Raw genomic sequence first — 24,298 nt, 5'->3', positions numbered from 1 at the left:
AACTTCAGGAGCTGATTTCTGGAGAAATTTTGAATGAAAAAGTTAATATGAACATAGATCTGGTTCGGAAAAATTACGGATTGTGTAATGTTTGTAGATTTTCAGCAACGAACCATTGCGAATCTTGGTCGGAACGTTTTCTCCGCACGACTTTGAAAGTAGCCTGACGAAACACGTGCAGTGTTGTTACAGATGTCTTTTACATTTACAAGTGCCGAATATGCTGACATAGGGTATGTTTATGGATTTTGCGATAGAAATGCTGGTATTCGGAGCCAGGATGTGGCTGAGCAAGTGAACATCGTTGAGCCAGTACAGCGCGGTCCTCGTACGCGAAGGATATCCATGCGTTTCGGTTTCCCAGTCAAGGATATGGAGGAAATTGCATAAAGAAGTTACTGTCTGTACCAAGTACAGCTCGTTCAACACCCCGAATCTGGGATCCTGACCGACGGCTGGAATTTTGTAATTGAATGACATCTCCATTTGCATCGTTACATTTTATTAAGTGATAAAGCTCAGTTCACCCGAGACAGTGTCAACGTCACACACAATTTCCATGTTTGTTCGAAAATGAATTTCCATGCTATTGTGGAAAGCAATTTTCAACACCGATTCAGTGTTAATGTGGTATGAAATCCTCTATGATCTATTTATTTTTGAGGATCGTGTTACTGGACAGGTTTATCTACAATCAGTGCAAAACGAATTGCTGCAACTGTTTGAAGATGTACCTTTGGATACCAGAAGTCGAAAATATTTCCAACACGACGGAGCTCCACCTCATTGTTCCCGCGATGGATTTGTCGCAGTGGTGTTCAGAATTTACTACCTAGGTTACGGAACTAAACCCTTTAGATTTTTGCCTGTGGGAGTGGATGAAGGAGGTTGTATACTACACAAGTGGAAACACGAGATGCATTACTTGATAGCATATTGAATTCTGCAGCCCGCATAAAAGACAGTTATGATGAGCAGCGCATGCGATTCACATTAATAGCCGCGCTATGCACTGAAGTCGAAAGTGGTTGTTTTGAGAATCTACGCTAAGCATAAAACAGACCAACTTTCCTAAATAAAAGTAAGCCAACGAACAATAAGTTATATTTGTATCTATAGTTGTCTTTAATTTTATGTCGCTCGTAATTGTTCCCCCCCCCCCTCAGAAGATTGAAACAGGCACAGCTTCAGAATCGGACCCATGTTTATATGCACTTTTTTTTTTTTTAAACTCAGTATTTCCTCAAAAATCAGCCCCTGAAGTTATGTCATATCTTCGTGATTCATCCTGTTATAAGGGTTATAACCCCGACTGTACGTCTGAAATCCTACCGTGTGGGAAATCTGGTGCTCCGTAGAGGGGTACAATTAAACTGTACGAGTTTGTCAGATTTTTCTTGGAGGACTGTTACACCCCGCTACAAATAAATAACAGTAACACTTTCATAATAAGGAATTGCTGTTTACCAGTGTAGCACCTGAGTTGTGGGGGAGATGGTTCTTTATGCGAAGGTGTTTGCACAGAGATCAGTGCCATCCTGGAATAAACTTTTTCTTAATACAAACTTCTGTTTTAGCAAAACAATGTGTGTTCTGCCTTTATTAATATATTTGTTGTAAGTACAGTATTATACTTTTCCTAAGCATACAACTTAAGTTACTTTATACCTGTACGGCAACGATTAAGTGCTGATTTCGAAGCTGAAGCTTGTAAAAAGAATAACGACCTCGAACATCCTTTGCACTTCATTTTATCTGAACACCCCCGGACTTTTTCTATCAGAACTAAACCAAAGATGCAATGGTATCGTCCTGACCCCAGCTGGAGTGGTTGGGTTGCCGCCACAGCCTGTCAAAAACTTGCCCCGTAGCGGTAACCAACCCGGCCACGAGTTATTTCGCTGGTCCTGTCTGACTCACACGCCCAGTGGGTGAATAGCACGCGCGACTCGCACTCCACGTTCTGTTTGGTTGGTGGCTCTACGATTTGCGATATGGCAAGAGTTTGTACGAGTGTGGTTTTCTTGTGAAAATTTTATCGTTGGACTTCACCAAAGCCTTTTAGAGAAAATGGAAGGTAGGTTTTTACAAAGCTAAGTTAAAGTTCAGTAGACGCCTTTTGCAAGCTGTGTTGTTTTCCCCTTTATTTTTGATCTTCAGTGTTTTGAATATCTTTAACTTTATTGTGCAGCTCTCATTGCGCATGCCCAGATGGAATAATTGTCACTGTGATTCCCACCGCTCCCAATAAAATGTAATTTCGCGAACATATATTAACTTTATTTTTCACTATCATATTTCGTTTCCTCGAAACAATTTTGTTTCGAGAAAATTAATTCTCTTTTAAATGGCGATCGTTAAAAAAGCAAACAAATGTACATCACCGAGTGAAATTTTGTGGTAAATACACATATAAAAGCATACGGGATATTTCACAGTGCATTGTTTACCTTTCGACAGATTTATACACACGTACCAAAAATATTTAAAAATTAGCATAATAAATGAAACTAGATATGTATAGTCTTGCAGAATGTTAGGTGTGAGTATGTTGTCTTACAGTGTTGCATCATGTATGTTAATGTATTTTGTATTATGTAAACTGTTTTTACTTCTGAACTACCATATAATTGCAAAACAAGGACTGCGCATTTATCGCTATGTTCAAAATTGTCTAGCTGCACAAGAACCAGTTTGCCAGGACTGGCCAGTTATGAAGTAAAAGAATAATAAACGCATTTTTTAAAAATTTAATTAAACCCTCGCCCTTTAAAAAATTAGTAATATATTGGTAAAAGATCTGGAACCCCCCTGGAGTGGGTTTGTCATTAATGTTATAAGGTAACGGTGTCTCATGAACATATCACTGTTCAATGAACCGTAATGAGGGATCACCCTCATTAAGGTTCGTTATGGTGTCAGAAATTTCACCTTAATCATTGAGCTAAATGGGCTTCCCCTGTTTTGTGAGTGTTTTTTTTTTATAAGAATGTGTTTTTATTCATTAACAATGAAATATATATTTACTTTTAAATTAAATATCTGGTTACCAAAAATATGTATTCCATTGACAATAAGGGTGTGGTCATATGTCTAAATCTCACTAATTATTCTCATGATAGAGAAAAATATGAATGTGTATAATGTTCTCCATACTTAATATTTTCTTAGAGATGATAATCAGTTTTTGCAGTGCTATCACATTAGTTCAAAAGTACTATAGAAGTTAGAATATTTGTTTTACATAATATTAGCATTAATAATGTACTTTTTTTAAAAAAATAAGGTGCTTTGGTATATTAAAATGTCTAATTGGTAAGAAGTTGGAAACCCCTGTCTTAATCTGAAGTAGTTGTTCTGAGATAGCATTCAACCAAACTGCTTTATCAGAAGAAGCCATTATTGACACACTATGGTGTTGAACTATACCATCAGACTAAAGATACTCTAACTAATGGAGATGGTTAAATTTCCATTGGAACTTACCAACAAGTACCAAATTACAACAGTTATCAAGTACAAAGATTTACCACAATTGCCCTAGAAATTTACCAACAAGTTATTAGAAGTTATTTACCAGTTTGTTATCCTCAAGGTGAGGTAGCAATTTCTAACCTGTTATCAGAATAAGGAAATATACAATGATTCCAAAAATTATAAGTTTAGAATGGTGTCAGGCAACTACATTTTATAATTAAAAAAAAAAAAAAAAAACCGTACAGTATGAAGAATGCAATGTGAAATAATGTGCATATCTTGGTATATATTTGGTATAGCAGACCTTTCAACAAGATTTGTTTTGTCATACTCCAGAAACGAAAACTTTTTATGTCAATGACAAACCCACTCATCTCTTAGTTAAATAGCTAGGTTAACTAAATGCAGTAGGAACCCTCTCAACCATCTTGCTGGATTAATACTCCCCTTCCCTCTTTAAAACATACTGTCTGCTGTGCACTAGTCCAGTTTGTTTGCAGCTAGTAGACTAGTGTAGTACACCAAACCTGCTTGCTCAGTCATTTGCTTGCCTGGAGGTCAGTTTTGTGTGCTTGTTCCAAACCATGTTTGTACCATTAAAATTACTTATTATTGTAATTACAGTATATAATATTTAAGTATTAAAATCAATTAAATGTGTGAGAAAATATATTAGCAATGGCAAATGATGCAAGAAAGCAAGCTTATACATCAGCCAAAAAAAAAAACCACGACACCTCCCATTTCACCTATTCATTCCCTTCAATAGTTTGTCCTGTTCTTCCTTGAATTTATTTAAGCAATCCACTTCCACAACAACAGATGGAAGTTTGTTCTAGCAATCAACCACCCACTGGCTAAAGGCAGCCTTCCGCACATCTGTTTGTTAACCATCCTTCCTAAATTTGAAATTGTATCCCTCGTGTGTGGTCTGAGCAAGAGAAAATTCCCATAAGCATTCATCTTGCTCAATCTGTTCAAAGCCTTTAAACACCTCAATGAGATCACCTCACAGTTGCCTAGTCTCCAGAGATACAATTTGCAGAATTTAAGCTTTTCTTGGTAAAACCAACCCTTTGTTCCTCTCACCAATCTCATTGCCCTTCTCTGTACTTGTTCCAGCAGCCCTACATTTTTCCTAAAATGAGGCTCCCAGACCTGTACACAGTATTTAAGGTGTGGCCTGACCACTGCTTTATACAATGGGATAATCATCTTATCTCTGCTAGCAAAATTCCTGTATATTTTTGACAGGTCACCATGAGCTACTCTTGCAGCCTGTCTGCACTTCTCAGGAAACTTCATATCTGACTGCACATTATAAAGGGAGTTGTTGGTGCTATAAAAACTAAGTTCTGAAAAGACTTCATAAAAATGAGCTGAAAAAAAAAAAAAAAAAATTGCTGTTGAATTAGGTGTGGGTGAGACAACTGTAAACCATGTGAAAAACAGAAGGATTTTGTTCTGAGTTTGTTTCATCAGTCGAGTTCTAATTCCACTTTGAAGAAACCAAAATTCGAAATAATATACAATGCATTATGGTTGTAGTTTAAGCAAGAAATATGACATGGAACTCTGATCAGCAGTTCCGTAAAAGCAGCATCAGAGATAGCAGGGAGAGGTTTTCCACTGATCAGTCTGCTGCTCAAAAATGTACAGCAGATTTAAGGTTATCAGTTGAAAGAAATTTATTGTACAGATGAAACAGGTCTAAATTATAAGATTGTTACTTGCAAAAATGAAGACAAAAAAATGGAGCCTGCAGCACCAGGAAAAAAAATTGAGAGAGAGAATCATATTAGCCATCTGCAGCAATGCAACTGGAACTCACAAATTGAAATTTTTTTTTGTTGATAAATCAACTAATCCTGAGCTTTTTAAAATTTAGATTGTTCATCTTTACCAATTTACTACCATTTGCAAAAATCAGCATGAATGGAATCTGCATTATTCAAAGAATCGGTTCATGAATTTTTACTTCCTGTAGAGAAATTAAAAACTAAATATATCAAAAAGCTATTCTATTTGTGGATAGCACTCCTTCACATTCCAATTGTGAGGAACTTAACCCATCAGTCTTCTCATTCCAGTTTATTGCAGTGGAGGTTAAAACTACATCTGACAAGTTATCAACTTTGTTTTTTTATCTGTGGAAAAAGTCTTATTGTATAAATTATTTTTTACAAGAAAATTACATATTTAAAATATACTGTGCTTTTATATGTATTATTTAAAAAAAATAAAAAATATTAATTTTGAAGAACGTGAAAAAAAGTTGCAGTGATAAATTATAAACATGCATCTAATAGGCTCTTACATTTTCCAGTGCAGAAAACATTTAACAGTATGAAATTGAATATACATATTTCTGCTATAATACATATGAAAGCAAAAATATGCAACAACTTTTATTAATTCTCTTGAAAATTGAAAGAAAAAATTACAGCCATATTTTATAAGCATGAAACTATTAGGCCCTTGGATTTTAGAGTTGATAAAATGTAGTTAAGTGAGCAAAAATTCAAAATTATGCATGTGCACTTATTTCTGCTTATATACCGCATGTGTGTTCCATTTTCAAATTGATAAAATCAGTAAAATGTTACTGTGCAAGATTTTAAAATTATTCTTGTGTGCTTTTTCGCACTAGTATTCTGTTTGGTATGCTGCTAGCAGAAGTGTGTGGACTCCAATAGTTTTCAGCAATATTCTTATTTCAAAATATTCAAATTCAACAACAGAATTTAAAAAATGTTGGGGGAAATATATATATATATATATATATATATATATAAATAAAAATTATTTATTGATCAAAGCTCTTCACTAAAATAATTACAAGAATGATTGCAGTGAAATCTTTTCCAGATTTCTCCCAAGGATGAGATTGTTTTATTTAGAAAGTAGTTGAGAGGAGAGTTTTACTGGTGCAGTTCTTCGAAATATAACAGCGTGAACAATACTTCTTTAAAACTTTATTTGTTGTTACTTCTAGTAAATGGATTAAACTAATAATGCCACTTCCCTCTAGGAAATGGGCAAACTAGAATGGCAATTATTTGACTCGCTCAAAAAATAGGATCATCCATCAGGTGCTGTGTGCCTGCGAAACTGATAGTTGGAAAAGAAAAAGGTGTGCTGCTTCTGTTTGGTTCTTTCATGTAGCTGCTCTGAAATATCATTTCAAAAGCAAAGTAAAACTATGTTTATATTTAGGAAAGTAGAGAAATTTTAGTAAATCATTCCTTCCCCACCCCCAAAGTACAAAACCTTTTGTTTCAAGTCACCTGACAGGTTCTGTACAACCAGCACTGGGTTAAGGAGGGTACATAAAGGTTTTTTTTTTTACCACCAGATTTAACATCCTTGGATCCATTCTTGAACAACTTGAGAGATGACATGGGCAAAAATTGAATTCAATTTTGGAAAAAAATAAAGACACGAATATAAGCATGTTTTATAGAATCATTAAAAGTTATCAACCTCAAAGATGCATTTACAATGTAGCACTAGCATGGAACAAAATTTCAGGTTTAACATTTAGTAAATCTCATAAAAAACTTTGGCTCAACAACAGTAATGAAGCTCCTGAACTACAGGAAGAAAATGAAGTACCTAGTCTCTGATATTAAAAATAGCAAGTGCCTTTTTTTTTTAATGTGAATCACCTATTCATCTTTATCACTTTACAGTGGCTTAAATTCTGGCAAACCAAAATAGTTTAAAAATTTTTAAAGGAAAGTTACTTAAAACAGATGATCTGTTGGAAAATGAAATTTATGGATGATGAAGAAATCTTACACATTATGGTGGAAGTAGATGGATCTAAATATGAATAAGAGATTAAATAAATCAAATCCACAGTCAAGATTTTCTCATGCAGTAGCCAAAAATGCCCCAGGTACATCATATCAAACAATAGCATGATTCAACAGATAGCAATGTGACTGAGTCAGGTATGATGTTTATAAAAAGTGGAGGGACTATGTTTCTAAATGACACATTTCATCATCAGAATGAAGAAAATTACCGATTTTTGTATGAATGAATGCAAGTGTATATATTTTAAGTGAAAATAAAATTCTGACCAATTGCTAGTCCCAATTATGTTGAATACGAGAGAGTTTTTACTGTAGTAGTTTTCTCACATATCCATTTACAAATGGAGCAAGCTTTTCAAGATCTTAGAATTTTAAATGGCCTGGGGAATTCTGTGGCCTAGATCAGAAGAATTAGATTTAGTATTACACCAATATTATTATATGATAATATGACAGAGGAGAATAATGATAGTAGTAGTTTCCATGTAGTGTACAAAAACCACTACTGCTTTAGTCACACAAACCAAAATAAAAGCAGGAAAAACACCCTGAGTGTTTCCTTCCAGAGGTACCAATCCAGAAAGCCTCTGATTCTCCTTTAGCAACTCTGAGGACTTAACCTAACAGTTACGTGGAAATGTTGGGAAAAAGTTGAGTTATTATTAAGTTTTTCATAAATTTGAAAAGTGTCTATAGTTCTGCCTAGACATAATAGGAGAAAGTATGTGTTTGAGAGCCTTATCAGTCAATTCAGCCCTAACAGAGTGTGCAAGGCTCATGGGGTAGAATTTTCCTCTGTGTGGTCTGTCCTTGTTAAGAAGAGACTGTTTTTACAGTGATGGGATACAGTTAAATAGAAGGGGTGCAAGAATATTTCCTGATGCTATCAAGGTAGCATCGGAAAACCGTTAGCTTCAAGGGAATACACAGACTAATAGATGAACTTATGAGTTACACTGAGTCTCCAATATAAGGGATGCAGAATTTCAGTATACAGACAGGATGGTGGGGTTATGCTCTTAGTCAAGAAGTGTATTAACTCTAAGGCAGTGCATTCACATGGGTGGCCAGTGCAATGTTGAGCCAGTTTGTCGTGACATAAGCAAACATGGGGTAACAAAAATGAGAGTAGGAGCATGTGTTATAGGCCTCATGACGATGATTAAGGGTAACAAAAGATATGCAGAGAAACAAATGGGCCAGTAAATCACAACGTCTTATAATGGGGTATTTTAGCTTTCCAGATATTAATTGGAATGTGTTGATTGGTCACTCACTCACAAGCAGTAAGATGTGTGGAATTATTGGATGATGGTTTTTTTCAGCAGCATGTTAGAGAAGCAACAAGAAGTATTACTATTCTTGATCTGATTATCAGCACTGATCCTTCATGCATTAAAAATCTGCAAATAAGACTTGCTGGGTGGCAGTGATCACAATGTACTGATGTGGGATTTACTTAATGATGTAACTGCTAAAGGATAATGGAAGGGTGTTTGCTTTTGTAAGAGTGACCACAGACAATCTTTATATTCTATGCAGTGGGACCAACTGATATTACCAACAGCAAATTTGAAATGGGATCTCGTAGAAGCTGCTGAGGTTTTTGCACCAACTAAAAAACTGTTCAAGGCTTAGACCTAAATGAATTTCAAATTGGTGGAGAAAATTATATTAAGGGAGGTAAGCAACCCCCTAACTATGATTGAATCACTGTTAAAAGGGCATCAGTCATTTTTCAGGCCATTTTTGATTTTATTTAGTTTTCGTTAAATACGAAGTAGCTATCAATCAGTGTTAAAAGAGCATCGATCAAAGCTATTTTCTATGGAAAATTCAAGCATTAAAATTCTTGGTTTTTGTTAAAATGGTGTCAGTGACTGATTCCTTTTAACCACTACAGTCTTGTAGGTATTCAAGATAGCACATGCGACCTGTTGCTTTGTTTAGACCTTAAACTAAACAAAGCAACAGGTTCTCTCCAACCTTTTGCTTTGTTTAGACCTTAAATTAAATTTAGTTGTTAGTTGAATGTTACGAATGTTTTCTAGTCATCATGTAGTAAATAAACTGTTTATAATAACTTAAATTTAGCGTGATTCTAGAAGTGTTAATGCAGTAGACATTCCAAAGAGAAAAAGGATTCATTCTGATGAATATAAGAGAAATAAAATTAAGTGGGCTTAAATCAAAGGCGAGGCACATCTTAATAACACAGGAAGTCGTGTCAAGTTCCTGTAAAACAGGTGCCATCGAAATTTAATGAACTTCACCTTTTTTTCAGACAACTGTTTGGGTCACAGAAAAATGTTAGTTGAGAAGATTCAACATTCCCCCCCCCCCCCAATTAGAGGACATGGTTTTCAACTGTGTAATGTCGATTTTGGAACAGTAAAATAAAATATCAATGAAACACGACTGATGATTATACAGCCTATATGAAATTTCAAAACTACTTAAGAAAAGGCGTAAGTCTGGAAAACTTGTGGTTAAGGGAGTTGAAACATCACAGTTTCGAGTTTGATTCTTCAATTAGACAAGTCTGGATTACACAAGTTCTATCCAACATGTCTAGTATCAAGTTTCGAGACAATAGAATTTCCACAATGTTTTTAATATGATGTTTCATTCTTCATGAAAAAAGGAAGAGAAATTGTAGATTTACCAAACAACTCTTTATATTCATTAGGAAAAGTGCCCATAAAAGAGGCAAAATTAAATTGGTTAAAAGGATTAGTTATATACCCGAAGAGCATAAAAACTTTTATCAAGAGATTGTTCAATTGGCCATCTACCCGAGAGAGAGAGGAGAGAGAGGTGATGAATTAGTAATTTTTCTTTTTCATTATATATTCATCTCTTTTCCTTACCTATCAGGAAGTAATTAAAAAAAAAAAAAATTCAATTTCAAAACTGATGCCCTTTTAGCAAAAAGCTGTAACCTGCTTTTTGCTAAAAGGGCATCAGTCTACAACTCTCAAAATTCAATTAAAAGTTAAGTAATTAGTAACGTTGAATTTTTTTAAAATTCTAAATGATAAATACAAAAAGAGATGGACACTATCAGAAATTTTGAGTAAGAATTTGTATTACTTAAAAATAGTTTTTTTAATTTCCCCAAAACACCAATCTCTTACTTATGCCTTTAACAAATAGTGATTCAGTTATGAGAACATATTTGGATTCAATTGAGGTTGCTATGAATGCATGTTCCCCCCTGAGGGGCTTAGAGGGGGAACAGGCATTCTATGTGTTATCAGACTCTCAGTCTGATAGATCTCACTGATGGATCCAATATATTTCTGTTTCAGAAGATTTAGAGCCGACCGGGCTAATCGGGTGGGTAAAAGTGCCTGCCTGGCAGCCCAAAGGTTGCGGGTTTGAATCCCGCCTCGGGCTTGGATCAGAGTAAATGCAAAAACCTTGGCAGGTGCATTATGGCCACAGAAGCCGATGTGCCAACAACTAACAAAAAAAAAAAAAAAGATTTAGAAGAAGTCCAGTTGGCCTGCCTCCCTAAAATCCACTCATGCACACCTTCACGATAGTAAGGTGTTTGCCTCTGCCTATAGTTAATGGTAACTAAAGGCAAAGGCAAAAGTGATTTTTGCACTGCTTCTATTATAATGAGTGACAGCCTAGAGAGCAGGTTGCTGGGGATTTCAAGAGCTGCTGGTAGTCATCATGGAAAAAGTAAATACATGGGCTGTTTTAGGGTAACTAAGAGTAAGAAAAGGTGCATGTATATTTGCATGTACACTAATGCTAGAAGTATAGTAAATAAAATTGATGAATTTGAAGTGCTGATCAAGACATTAATGGCAGATATTGTTGGGATATCAGAGACATGGTGTCACACAGATATAAGCAGTGCAGAATTGGAATTTGGGCAGTACAATGTGTGCAGAAAGGACAGGGTAGGAAGGGAGGAGTTATGCTGTTAGTTAAGAAACAAAAAATCTAAGGAAGTGCATCTAGTTCAAACGGGTGGACAGTACAATGTTGAGTCTGGTGTGACATAAACACTGGGAAAGGGAAAATGAGAGTAGGAGTATGTTTTATAGGCCAAATGATTTGATGAGTACAGTGAACAGTTTTGCAGAGAAATAGGATGGGCCAGTAAATCAAAATGTCTTGTAATAGGAGATTTTTAACTTTCCAGATATTGACTGGAATTTGTGGGTTGGTTACTTGCAAACTAGCAAAACTTTTGTGGATTTATTGGAGGATTGTTTTCTACAGCAGTATGTTTGAGGGGCATCCAGAGGGAATAATATCCTTACCCTGGGGACTCACATCTGGTGAGTTGGGCTTGGCACACCAAGGGTCCTGAGCTGGATATCATCATTCTTCTCTTTCTTGGTGATTCCCTTATACTTCTTTCTCTCTCAGGGTAATTTGTGAATATTTTTTTTTGGCTGGTGCAGCATAAGCCTCAGGCTTCCTTGCATCCTATAGCTAATAATAATAATAATCTGATTATCAGCAGTGATCATTCGTGTATTAAGAATTTGCAGATAAAGGAACCACTAGGTGATAGTAATTATAGTGTACTGATGTCGGATTTATTTAAAGATGTAACTACTATCAAGGGTAAAGGGAAGGGTTTTTGTTTTCATGATAAAGGAACCACTAGGTGACAGTAATTATAGTGTACTGATGTCGGATTTACTTAAAGATGTAACTACTATCAAGGGTAAAGGGAAGGGTTTTTGTTTTCATAAAGGTTACCACAGTGGTTTCAGACAGTTTTTAAATTCTGTACAGTGGGATCAACTGGTGTTGTTACCAACGGTGAATTCTAAATCGGAAGCTTTCGGGGACTTAAGCTTGGAGGCTACTAGGCTTTTCATACCAGCTAAGAAATACTGTTCAAGGTTCAGGCCTAAATGGATGTCAGATCAATTAATCAGGCTCATGGCAGAGAAGAAAAATCCATGGGATGCACATAAATTATCAGGTGACACAGGAGCCTATGGCAAATATAAGCTAGTCTGTAATCAAGTCACAAAGGAGGTTAGGCAGATAAAGAGAAATCTTTGGCAAAGGATGCAAAGAAAAACAGGAAAGAGTTATTTACTTATGTGAACTCTAGATGGAAGAAGATGAATCAGATTGGTCCACTTAACATAGATGGTTTGACTAGTGACGATCCTGCTGAAGTAGCTGATAAACTGAATGAGTATTTTGCATCTACATTCACACATGAGGAGTTACTCAAGGAGGGGAATGCCAGAACTTTATCAAACTCTAACAGGGAGCTAAGTGATTTTGTAATAACTGAGAGCAAAGTGGAGGAGAAATTGTTTAAGTTAAACAAAAAAAAAAAAAAAACGGCATGTGGGGCAGATGGAATCTATCCAGTTTTAATGAATGAGGCAGCAAGGGAAGTAAGCAAACTCTTAGCCATAATTATAAGAGCATCCTTAGTCAGGGGAGGTCTCCACGGACTGGAGATGTGAAAATTTATCCCCAATTCACAAAGGGATTTCAAGGGATGACACAAATAATTATAGACCTATTAGTTTAACTTCTGTTCCGGGAAAAATAATGGAGTCACTATTTAAAGAAGTGATACAGGATCACTTAGACAAGACAGCAGTAATAGTGCAGACTCAGCTTTGGTTTGTTAAGGGGAGGTCTTGTCTGATCAATTTGATTGGATACTGTGATGTGGTCACAAAGGAACTGGATGCAAAAAAATAATTTTGATATCATATACTAGGATTTCAGGAAAGTTTTTGATACTGTAGCACAAAGAAGACTGCTGTACAAATTGGAGTGGTATGGCATTAAGAGCAAGTTACTGCAATGGATAAAGGGATGGTTGAGTGGGAGATGGCAGAGAGTGGTAACAAATGGTCACTGCTCTACATGGACTAATGTTATTAGTGGAGTCCCTCAGGGTTTGGTGCTGGGCCCATTGTTTTGTATGTTTATCAATAATAACCATGAAGGTATATTAGGCTTAATGTCCAAGTTTGCTGATGATACAAAGGTTGGCATGGCAGGCAAATGGGCTGAGAAATGGCAACTGAAGTTTAACATTGACAAATACAAAGTACTCCATATCGGTAGCTGTAACCCAAGAGAAACATACCAGCTGTGTGGTACTACACTCAGGGAGGTGGAGAATGAAAAAGACCTGGGGGGTAATTGTTCAGTGAGATATGAAGTTCAGAGCAGGTCATGGAGTTTTGTCAATGATATATAGGAATTTTTCTAGCAGAGACAAGGTGATTATCCCTTTGTATAAGGCAGTGGTCAGGCCACACCTTTAGTACTGTATACAGGTCCGGAGGCCTCATTTTTGTAAGGATGTAATGTTGCTAAAATGAATACAGAGTAGGGCAGCAAGTTGGTCAGAGGAACAAAGGTATGCACTTATGAAGAAAGGCTTAAGTTCTACAAGTTGCAGCATGTGACAGCGCCTAAAATGGGCACGCTACCATCAAAACTGGACCTTGAGTAATTGGAAGAAGGCTGTCTCGTCGTATGAATCACGTTTCCTGTTGCACCATGTGGGCGCCCGGGTACATGTGCGTCGTTTACCTATGGAAGTGATGATGCATGGATGCATCATGGGACAAAAACAAGCCGGTGTCATGCTTTTGGGCGATGTTCTGCTGGGATATCCTGGGTCCAGTCATCCATGTGCAGGGCACCTTGATGTCTGCTACCTACCTAAACATTTTATTATTTATTTTTTCTGCCCCTACGTTTGAGCAGCCTAGAAGCGGAAGATGCTGGCACCCATCAGACTTGCACAACTGCTGGTGGGTGTGGGATTTTTGTGTTTGCGGGGACGGATACTGGGATGCGGTTGCCTGTGTGTTGCCTACTTCCTGGTGGAGAAGTGGTGTGCCTACTGTTTTATATATATGTGTGTATAACTTTTTTTTGGATGTTCCACTTGGAACATCACTCTGGACGCCACCAGAAACAAACAAACAAATACCTACCTAAACATCATTGCTGATCAGGTACACCCTTTCATGGCAACGGTCTTCCCTTCTGGTGGTGCCGTCTTTCATCAGGATAATGTGCCAGGTATTGCCCTACCCTCCAAATTCCACAGACATAAATACCATCGAGCATCTGGGGTTTGTGTTGGAAGAAACAACTCCGATCTGCGGCGTCCCAACCACAGACCTTACGGAAGTTGAAGGATCTGCAGGTTACGTGTTGGTACCAGATACCACAATACAAATTTAGAAATTTTGTAGCGTCGCCGGGCACGAGCTGTTTTGGCTGCACTTGGAGGACCAACATATATTAGGTATGTGGTCATAATATTTTGGTTCTATTTACTGCAACAATATGTGCAGGTCTGACCCTGTAGGTCAAAGCTGTCTTTATAGCATTATTTACTTCGGCTGCTTTAATCTTGTTAGGATCTGGGTTGTGGCTGTGTTCGGTCACAGAAAGTATATTCCCACAGACATAAGCAGATTAGAACTACCAGCCTTATGTGCACATCTGACTTGACCTCCCCAGCAATGATATGAGGTTAAAAGTCTGCTCGGGCTTCCGGTCGGGTATAAATAATCGTAATGAATTGTTGTTTCAAACATTTCGGGCTTTTTCTTATATATATATTTAATTTTATCTTTTTATGTATTTAAATTTTCAAAGGATTTTTCGAAAAAAAAAAAAAAGTGCATTATTTGTCTGATGACACTTAATTGACCAATAAGTCGTACTTTGCCAACGTCTCAAAAATTACACGAAATTTGTACTTTCGTGAAAATGACCCGCCAGCAGTGCAAGCTCCGAATGAAATTTTAGTACGGCCGGATTAGCAGTGCAAGAGTGTCGAACCAATTTAAATAGCGGCAGTGTTGACTCTTATTTTATTTCTGCACAACAATTTGCAATAAAAAGCACGTGAAGAGAAGATGATTGGTAGAGATAGTTTTCATTTTGGAATTATTTTAAAATATGGTAAATTGAAAATTTATTACATTTTAGTTTTTTATCATTAATTTTGAATCTGAAAGTTTATTTTTATTATTATGAAACTTCAGAAACTAATGCTAGCGATTTTATTTATATAAAAATTTCAGTCGGACTGGGATAAAAATCGGTTAGGGTGTGGCGGGTATGGGTAACGAATTTGAAAAACAAATTCGAGCCGTGTAAAAAATAAAAAATGTAGGCCCTTGCAGACCTCTACCCGAGGTTAATTCTGATTTAATCCCCGATAGGCTGCTAAGCTACAAGGTTAGACAGTTATATGGATTTGTTAATCCCGTTGATATAACAATTGAAAGTACCTCATAATTAAATGCAGATAATTGTGGATGCCTGCAATTCGGTGTGGAACTCATATATAGAACCCACACGCTTTGGAGGAGTAAAAACATAGGTGTGCGGAATAATTAAATGTTGACTTGTCCTCACAGGAAATTACCCGAGGTTAGGTCACATGATCATTGAATGGTGATCTGAGTGCGTCAGGTCACTTTTGGAGGCTTACTCACGTAGACAAAACAATGATCAAGTAGAGTAAACCAACACAGACAGAGATGATATTTTTCAGGATTACTTCATTGTTAAAATTTAAATAAAAATTTTTAATAATAATTTAAATTAAAAGTCTGAAAACAGAATGAATGGTGGGGGTGTTGTCAAGTTTCAACTAAGGTTTTGTCTTATTTTGCACCTTAATTGAGGGTGAGTTTGGCCTGCACTGGTTAATTACGACGGAATCACAGGTTGTGATTTCATGACCCATTTCTAACCGTAATCAGTCTTTACTTGAAACCCCCCCCACCATGATTCTGTATATTTGCACTGGTTAATTACGACGGAATCACAGGTTGTGATTTCATGACCCATTTCTAACCGTAATCAGTCTTTACTTGAAACCCCCCCCCACCATGATTCTGTATATTTGCATTTCATTTTTACGATTTGCGAAATTGCATTACTTTACCACCTGTTATAATAAGATAGGTCACTTTTGGAGGCCTGGCGCGTAAAAAAAAAATAAGTATTGCTGAATCTTATCTTAACTCGATTGAATTGGTTATGGCGAATCCGAATCATTCGGTCTGAAACTGAGTGTGTTATTTAAAAAAAGAAAATTTCTTTGTTTAGAGAAGTAATGAAAAGCAGACAACGCTAAATATGCTGGGCATGTCCTTGGCAGCTTGCCACCCTCGTGGTGGGTAGACACGTGAACTGAGCGAACTGAAAAATATTTAACATGCTCGACATTTTTTGGCAAATAAACTCTGGCTTACGGTTGAAGAAGCGACACACAGGATTGCATTTCAAGACTATGCTTTTCGTTCTTCTCTTTGCGTTCTTGGGATGACTGGCAGCGGAGTTGTTGGACCGCTAGGTATTATCATTCCAGCGAAAAAGTTCAAGAGGTCAGAAGACGATATGCGCCGGCATTCTTTAAAACTTTAGCGTAATCTACTTCTGTATATAAAAATTATGGACAGCTGCTTTACTTTAGTATAAATGAAACATGCGGACAGGCTTTTTGTGGAATATTTAGAACACTGCATAATATATCCCAATAAGATATTTATGCAATAAAATGTATCTCAGACGCTTTACCTCAATACAATATTGAGATAAAGCGTCCGGGATGAGATATGAGAAAGCATTCATAGAAATGCAGCATCTGTGTAATAATACGGACGAAAGTATTCGCATTCTGCAAATTTCGAAAATTAATGGCTTATCTAATTATGAATAAAAATCTGAATTTTCATATAAAATAAGAATATATTACTTGTTGTTCATATCCAGAAAACAAAAAATTTCCTCCTTTCTCATTTCAACAGATGCAGAAATAAGTTTGTCAGTGTTTTGGTAGCAGTTCTTACAAGCTCTGATTTTGTGTGTATTTCAAGTAGATCTAGGGACCTAATTTATATGGGACTGCTGAAATTGACCCCGCTCCATCATTACGTAGTTTAATGAATCCTGTTTTACTGGATAAGTACTTCAGGTGTGGTGTTAATGGGGAGGGTATGAATACAGCAGTATCATGTTGAAGAACTTGTGCGTTAGTATTGTGTTTTACTTTTGCAGATAACACTATTTCTGTATACCTGTATATACAGATGTGAAAATTTTAGTGCCAAAATCATAAAACCAGCATAAAAATGTTTGTGGACTCGTTTAAAGAGTACACCATTACTCCTTAAATGAGTCCACAAACTATTTTTTAATCCATTAAATCAAGTTAATTAAACTGCTATTCTCAGAGGCAATTCAGTAAGCATACCAAACTTAGAATTACAATTTATTCACATGAAAATGCATGATTTGTACTTTATATACACTATCTTACATAAGAAATTTATCTACAGGCGGGCCTCGATTAACGCGATTAATTCGTCCCGCGAGCGCATCGCGCAAAACGGAAACGAGTTAATCGATTATAATAACCAATAGGAAAAATTATAATTGGTCCTTGACCTTCGGGAATGCCCATAAAGAATTTTAAAAATACCTTTTTAAATAACTTTTTAACTGTATATAATGTAAAAGATAATGAAAATAATTATGGAATTAAATATTTATTGCATAAAACAGCGGTTCTTAAACTGCGCCGCGGAATATTTTAAATTTTCGAGGGAAACACAGCGATACTCGACATCTCTCTGACACCGCGCGAACTACTAGCTCGAGGTAGTTAACAGTTTCAGCATTTCTTATTAAGTTGTTTGGACCTAACTATTAAACGAAACTGTTAGGTATTTCTTTTGGTCTGGGTACGCCTTGAGAAAATTACTGAGACATTAAAGCACCGTGAACCGAGAAACTTTGGGAACCTCTGACTTAAAATACACAATGAAGAAATTACTGTTGCTGAAATATTTGAACAGTGTTGACTTTCTCTTTTCATCAATCAATTTCCGATAGCCGACAACAATCTTCTCTGGGCCCTGGCGAAATAAATATCGCAGAGAACATCAAACCTTTTGTTTAAGGTTCTATGCGATACGAAAGATTTCATCTAATTCTTTTACCGTTATCTCCTTCGAGGTAACATTTTCATCTGGCTCATTTAAAAATTCGAATTTTTAAATGCAAGTCTGCATTGACTTTATTAGCAGGAGACAAACACGTCTTCTTCCGATGGAACACACCGAGGCGGGCAGCAGGCAAACGTTTGTTTATTGACCGTACGACTCGCGGTAAGCTTAACGCGCGATTCAAATCTTTTTCAACTATCGCATAAAAAAAAAAAAAAAAAAAGATCGCATTAACTGGAAATTTGCATCGTGTAAAGTGAAATCATTTTTCAAATAGCGTTAACTGAATATCGCGTCAAGGGCGCATTCGACCAGTTATATATGTATTTTAAAATTGCTTCATTTTTGATTTAATTACAGTCAGATCTGTGTTTAACAAACTTCTTTATAGAGAATTTTTTTGAATTCCTTTTGGTAATTCCTTGAGGCTTAACTTTGTATTCTTTGTTTTCACCTCTGGCCTTCAGGAAATTAAAGCAATTAGAAAGCACAAATTCAGGGTTAAAGGGATTACCGTTCAACAATGTAATTAGAACCTAAAACGTATTCAGCCACCCACAGAGTAGTAGATACAGAGTGGATACTCCCATAGGCGATAATGTTAACTTTTTTACATGGTAAAGTGCATAGAAAGTGGAGCCATCATTGCATGAACATGGAAACAGGCCGGAACATTGCGAAAAGTTCCTGGAGAATTTTCTACAGTTTTGTAGTTGTGATAGATGCTATATTGATCCACTGATTATTAGTATGAGATACTCATAATGGTTATTTCTATACCAAAAGAAAAAAGGGGGACTATGAAAGACGGCTGAATTGTGAAATGTCAACATATGTAAATATTTCGAGGTTAGAGAAACAACGGTTATGATAGCAGTGTTGGAACGCTACAGACGGTAGTTTTCTCCTTCCTCAGTTCAAGTACATTTATTTTTGCCCCTATGTTTTTCTTTTCACCCCCCTTTTTTCTCCTTCTTATACTTTATATTTATTTCTTCAGTGTAATATGGTAATTTACTTATGTTTTCACACATATAATAATTTAATAAGCAATTTTTTTAAAAATATTTTTAATACAATGGCCACACATTGGCTAAAATGTAGCCTATAAGGAAGTTAAGATGACAGTCATGTGTACCAGTTGCAATAAACATTAATAAATACAGAATTTTATGTACACACTACTGGGTTCAAGTATGTAATAATAACAGGTTTCAGTACAGTGAGACAGATGCACTGGTCTCGCTGTACTGAAATCTACTATAAGTACCCACAATTTTATATACATATATAAATTCTTTATTTATTAATGTTTATTGCAACTGGCACACATGACTCATCTTAATCTCCTTCTATCCAGCATTTTAGCCAAGTCTGGCCATTATATTTTAAAATATTACTTATTTGATCTTAACAACATAAATCTATATCTGGTCACTTTGACTAACCTCAACTGTTGTTTTAGGTTTCGATTTAATGAACTCCTTTTGAATTTGGTTTTAATTAATTATTTTAGGCCTGCCATCCTATGAAACGAACTCTGCATCATATAGCTGCTAACCAGAGCCACTAATATATATATATATATATATATTTTTTTTTTTTTTTTTGTATACTACAGAAAAATACAAAGAATCTGGAATCAATGGAAAATTTGGGACACAATTATCTGTTACTAAATTTTGATTGCCTTATTACTGAGTTAGTTATCTTTAACAAAAGTAATTTAGCATTTTTCATATACAGTAGACTCTCGATTTTCCGGGATAGATGGTAAAAAACAAATCCCAGTTAATCCAAAAATACAACAGTCCCTTGACATATGTAAGAGATAACGTTCCAGGACTTCTTACTTCGTCGAGTTTTACGTAACTCGGGAATGACTAGTAACATATTGCTACTATATTATTATTTACAAATCTAAATTCCGCGCGATACTTGTTAATGTTTGGCCATTTTCATACATCCTTATTAGTTTAATTTTCTGATCCAAATCAACGGCTTTCCTTTTCTTAGTAGATTTACTAGTACCGCTGTCACTTATTCTCTTAATCGGCACCATGGTAACGGTCAAAATGAGATTTTCTGAAAAGAACTTCACAGGGTTAAGGGGGAAACACTAATATCACCTCATGCAAAACCACATTTTACTAAAGCACATTTCTGGAGGTCACTGCATTTAAATATTTGCACCTTCTGGGTTACTGGGCTTTTCTGTTCGTGCATCTAATTATAAACGGGTAGTAAACTCTATCTTATTGCATTTGCGATAATACCGATAGCTGGAATTGTGTGGGTTTTTACGTTATTATGGTGAAATGTGTCCCCTTCACCGAAATCTTTAGTCATATAAAAAAAAAAAAAAAAAAACCATAAATAAATTGTAAGAATCTTCTCTTCTTAACTATTTTTTTGTTTGTAACACCGTATCTCATTTGTGCGTGCCGTGATCATTGTTATTGATTGCTTATTTCATTTATTTATTATTTGTTTTAAATTTTACAATCTTAAAAAAAAGAAAATTTGAGCGAAAAAAAAATTTACTAAAATTTGTAGTTGCGTAAGTCGGGAACTTCCTGTATCGAAAAATGTTCAGCAACCTACGTAAAAAATATGGCGATAGATAAAAAACGAAAAAACTTACCACACACTACTCGCGTATCCAATACAATGCATCCCTTTATTTTTTATGATGTTGCGTATGGTTTGGTCACCAACATTATAATGGTTCTTTAGAGATTTAACGGATGCACCGTTTTCAAACTTTTGAATAATTTCAAGTTTTTGTTTAACTGAAAACGCAACTCTTTTGCGTTTACATCATTTTCGCAATTTCTAAAAAAAAAAAAAAAAAAAATAATACTATAAAAAAATTCCGACATTCCTGACAAGTAACGAAACAAAATTTTTCTTTTTGCACTGCAACGGAACCCAACGAACGATGCGACGCACTAAAACAAATTAAACATTTGGTTTTTTTTTTTTTTTTTTTGAGCGGTGAGTGTGAGGACAGCGCGGATTGCAAGATAATAGGTACACTAATCTCCCAATGATGACTTATAATGTAATGCCGCTTGTCGTTTATTTAAGACTTGCAAAATATCTGTTTATACCTATTCCAGTGATTACTTGAAATTTTTGATTGATTTTATATATATATATATAAAGTATATTGTATGTAGAAAGTGTGAAGAAGATTTTGATTTAAACCTATTGAATATACTGTAAGCGATGTATGGTTTGAAAAAGCAGAAAAAGACAGGAAATTAAAATAAAGATAAGAAGTGAAAAGGCGGCCAAAATAGATAACATTGCGGTGTCTTTCAAAATCTCAGTGTCATCATCAGAGGTCATCCACCGAAATTATGAAAAAGACAGCAATGTTCTTGCACATTCCACCCCCATAATTTGCTTCTTAATACAATTATTCTTTACTATATATATATATATATATATATATATATGAATATATATATATATGAATATTAAATGTAACTCATTACAGGTAATGTTTAAAAAGTTACATAAGATATATTCAGTTGATGATATGTTTTCAGTAAATGAAAGATTTTTTTATGTGAACCCTGAACACGAGAGGTATTAGAACCTATAGTACTTAGTACTGTGCTTGGGTTGGAGGTTGAGAAGACGAAAGAAGATATTTGTTGACATTGGACTTGAACTTCTGTAGATTGTAATTTTCAGGAAATACGTATGAAGGAAGGTTGTTCCAGAAAACGGCAGTTGAATGAATAAATGAGGACGATGAAAAGTTGGCTCTGTGGGTTTGAAGTTGTACAGTAAATGGATGTTGGCTGGTGGCGGCATGTGTTCGGACTGTTTTGAAAGAGAGAGCGGAAATTATAGAAGCCAATTCAGAAGAACAGTGCCCATGGAAGTATCTGTAGAAGAGGCATGCAGCAGAAACAGTACATCTATGAGAAAGTGAGTGGAGAGACTCTGTTAGAGATGAATCATTAATTAACCTAACTGCCCTCTTCTGAATGGAATCAAGAAACCTGAGAGAGGTTTTGGGGGCACCACCCCAGATGTGGGAACAATATTCCATGGCAGGGTGGATTTGCGATTTATACAGAGTGAGCAGCTGTTTGGAAGAAAAGTAACGCCAAGAGCGAAAGAGAAAACCAAGTTTTTTAGATGCAGAGGAAGCAATATTTGTAATGTGCTTGTGCCAAGAGAGATTAGAAGTCAGGGTAATCCCCAAAAGAGATATATCATTTTGCCTAGAAATCAGAGTGTTACTAAAGATAAGCACAGGAGCAGAAGAATCCTTTTTGCGAGATATAAGACAAGGCTGAGTTTTAGAAGGGTTGAAATCAACTAAGTTGTCTTTGCCCTATTGGAGAATTACCTGAAGATTGGCATTTAAGGAATTGGTAGCAAATTTTTGAGAAGTTGAAGCTGATTGAGCAGGACAAGGTTTCTCAAAATGGAAAGTGGAATGCAATGTGCTATCATTGGCAAAACTATGGATAGGATTTCCAGTCAATGGAAGAAGGTCATTAATATACAAGAGGAAAAGAGTGGGGGGAAAGAACTGAACCTTGAGGACTCCGGCATTAGTGGAGAAGTTAGAAGACAGAGAGCCATCTACCATCACCCTCAGTGAGCGATCAGAGAGAAAACTGGATAACCAATTACTAAAAACGGTTGACAAACCATAAGATGGAATCTTTTTTAGAAGACCTTTATGCCAAACACGATCAAAAGCCTTTGAGATGTCAAGAGCAACTACTTGTGTTTCACCGAACCTTTCCATTGAATTAGTCCATAAATGGGTAACATTAGCCAGAATGTCACCAGTGGATCGACACTGACGAAATCCATACCGGCGATCGTTGATCAGACGGAAGGTTTCTAGGTAGTTTAAGAGTTGGCAGTTAATTGATTTCTCCATTACTTTAGAAAGAGTAGAAGTAATTGCAATGGGACGATAATTGGATGGGAGGGATTTGTGACCATTTTTAGGAACTGGCTGGATATGAGCAAATTTCCAAGCAGAAGGAAACAACCTTTGAAATAAGAAAGTGAAAAAAGGCGGCAAAGAATAGGAGTAAGTTCAGGAGCACAGGTTTTGAGAACAAGTGGAGAAATACCATCAGGACCTGGAGCTTTCTTATCTTCAAGATTCATCAAAATCCTTCTGATATCCTTTTGACGGATGACCACAGGAGGCTTTAAATGGAGCATGTTGGGAATGGTGGGAGGTGTTTTACCAAGATCATTAATACATGGGATGGTAGCAGGTCAGCTTTATCCTTGGCTGAAGTGACAACAGAACCATCTGGTTTGGACAGAGGTGGGAGCAGAGATGGCCAAAAGTTGCGGCCAATAGTTTTGGCAAGAGACCAGAATGCTCGGCTACCATTAGGGCAAGAAGCAAGTTTTCTACTCTTAGCCTGTTCAAACTCTAGTTTGGACTGATTAATAACTGCTTTACAATTGTTGCGAGCTTTGTTGTAGGCAGAAAATGAAACTGAAGAATTAGAAACAAGCCAATTACGATATGGAACATTCTTCTCTTGGGAACAGCCTTAGCACATTTATTGGAAAACCAAGGTTTAGATAAAGGACGAGATTTTAAAGTGGAGTGTGGGATAAAGGATTCCATTCCTGCAAGAATAATTTCACTGACACGATCTGAGCAAATGTTGACATCAGAAGTTTTGAAACAGTAATCCGACCAAGGAAAAGAAGCAAAGAAGTCTCGCAGGTCATCCCATTTAGCATTCTTGTAATGCCAAACAACACAAGGTTGGGAATAGCCATGAGATAAAGGTTCCATTGGAGAAGAGACAATCACCAAGTTGTGATCTGAAGTGCCTAAAGGACCTCTCACTTTGATCGTGTACTTAGAAGGGTTTTTTGTGAGAAAAAGATCAAGCGTATTAGCTGTATGATTAGGATTGTCCGGTATTCTTGTAGATAAATGAACAATCTGTGCCAGGTCATTAGTAATTGCAAAAGCCTCAGCAT

General features: G+C 36.1%; 1 protein-coding gene across 6 annotated transcripts in view; it reads left to right on the top strand.

Annotated features, from left to right (window-relative positions):
- The window catches only part of LOC150080772 (transcription cofactor vestigial-like protein 4), a 128,694-nt gene that overhangs the window by 25,904 nt on the left and 78,492 nt on the right, over positions 1 to 24,298 (top strand). For 2 of the 6 annotated variants that reach the window (XM_090381127.1, XM_090381126.1), the window contains exon 1: positions 1,949 to 2,077. The exons of 1 other annotated variant lie outside the window; for it this stretch is intronic. In XM_090381127.1, the coding sequence (XP_090237253.1) occupies positions 2,071 to 2,077 (7 nt within the window). In that variant the 5' untranslated portion in view covers positions 1,949 to 2,070. Of the gene's footprint in view, positions 1 to 1,948; positions 2,078 to 2,451; positions 2,543 to 2,898; positions 2,967 to 16,622; positions 16,679 to 24,298 lie in introns of those variants that run through there. 3 more of the 6 variants (XM_090381130.1, XM_090381128.1, XM_090381129.1) reach the window with 3 other exon arrangements.

The sequence above is a fragment of the Mastigoproctus giganteus genome, chromosome 9 (assembly GCF_048544385.1).
Source record: "Mastigoproctus giganteus isolate SK-2022 chromosome 9, ASM4854438v1, whole genome shotgun sequence".
Classification (NCBI taxonomy): domain Eukaryota; kingdom Metazoa; phylum Arthropoda; class Arachnida; order Uropygi; family Thelyphonidae; genus Mastigoproctus; species Mastigoproctus giganteus.
This window is presented reverse-complemented; position numbering and strand designations above follow the sequence as displayed.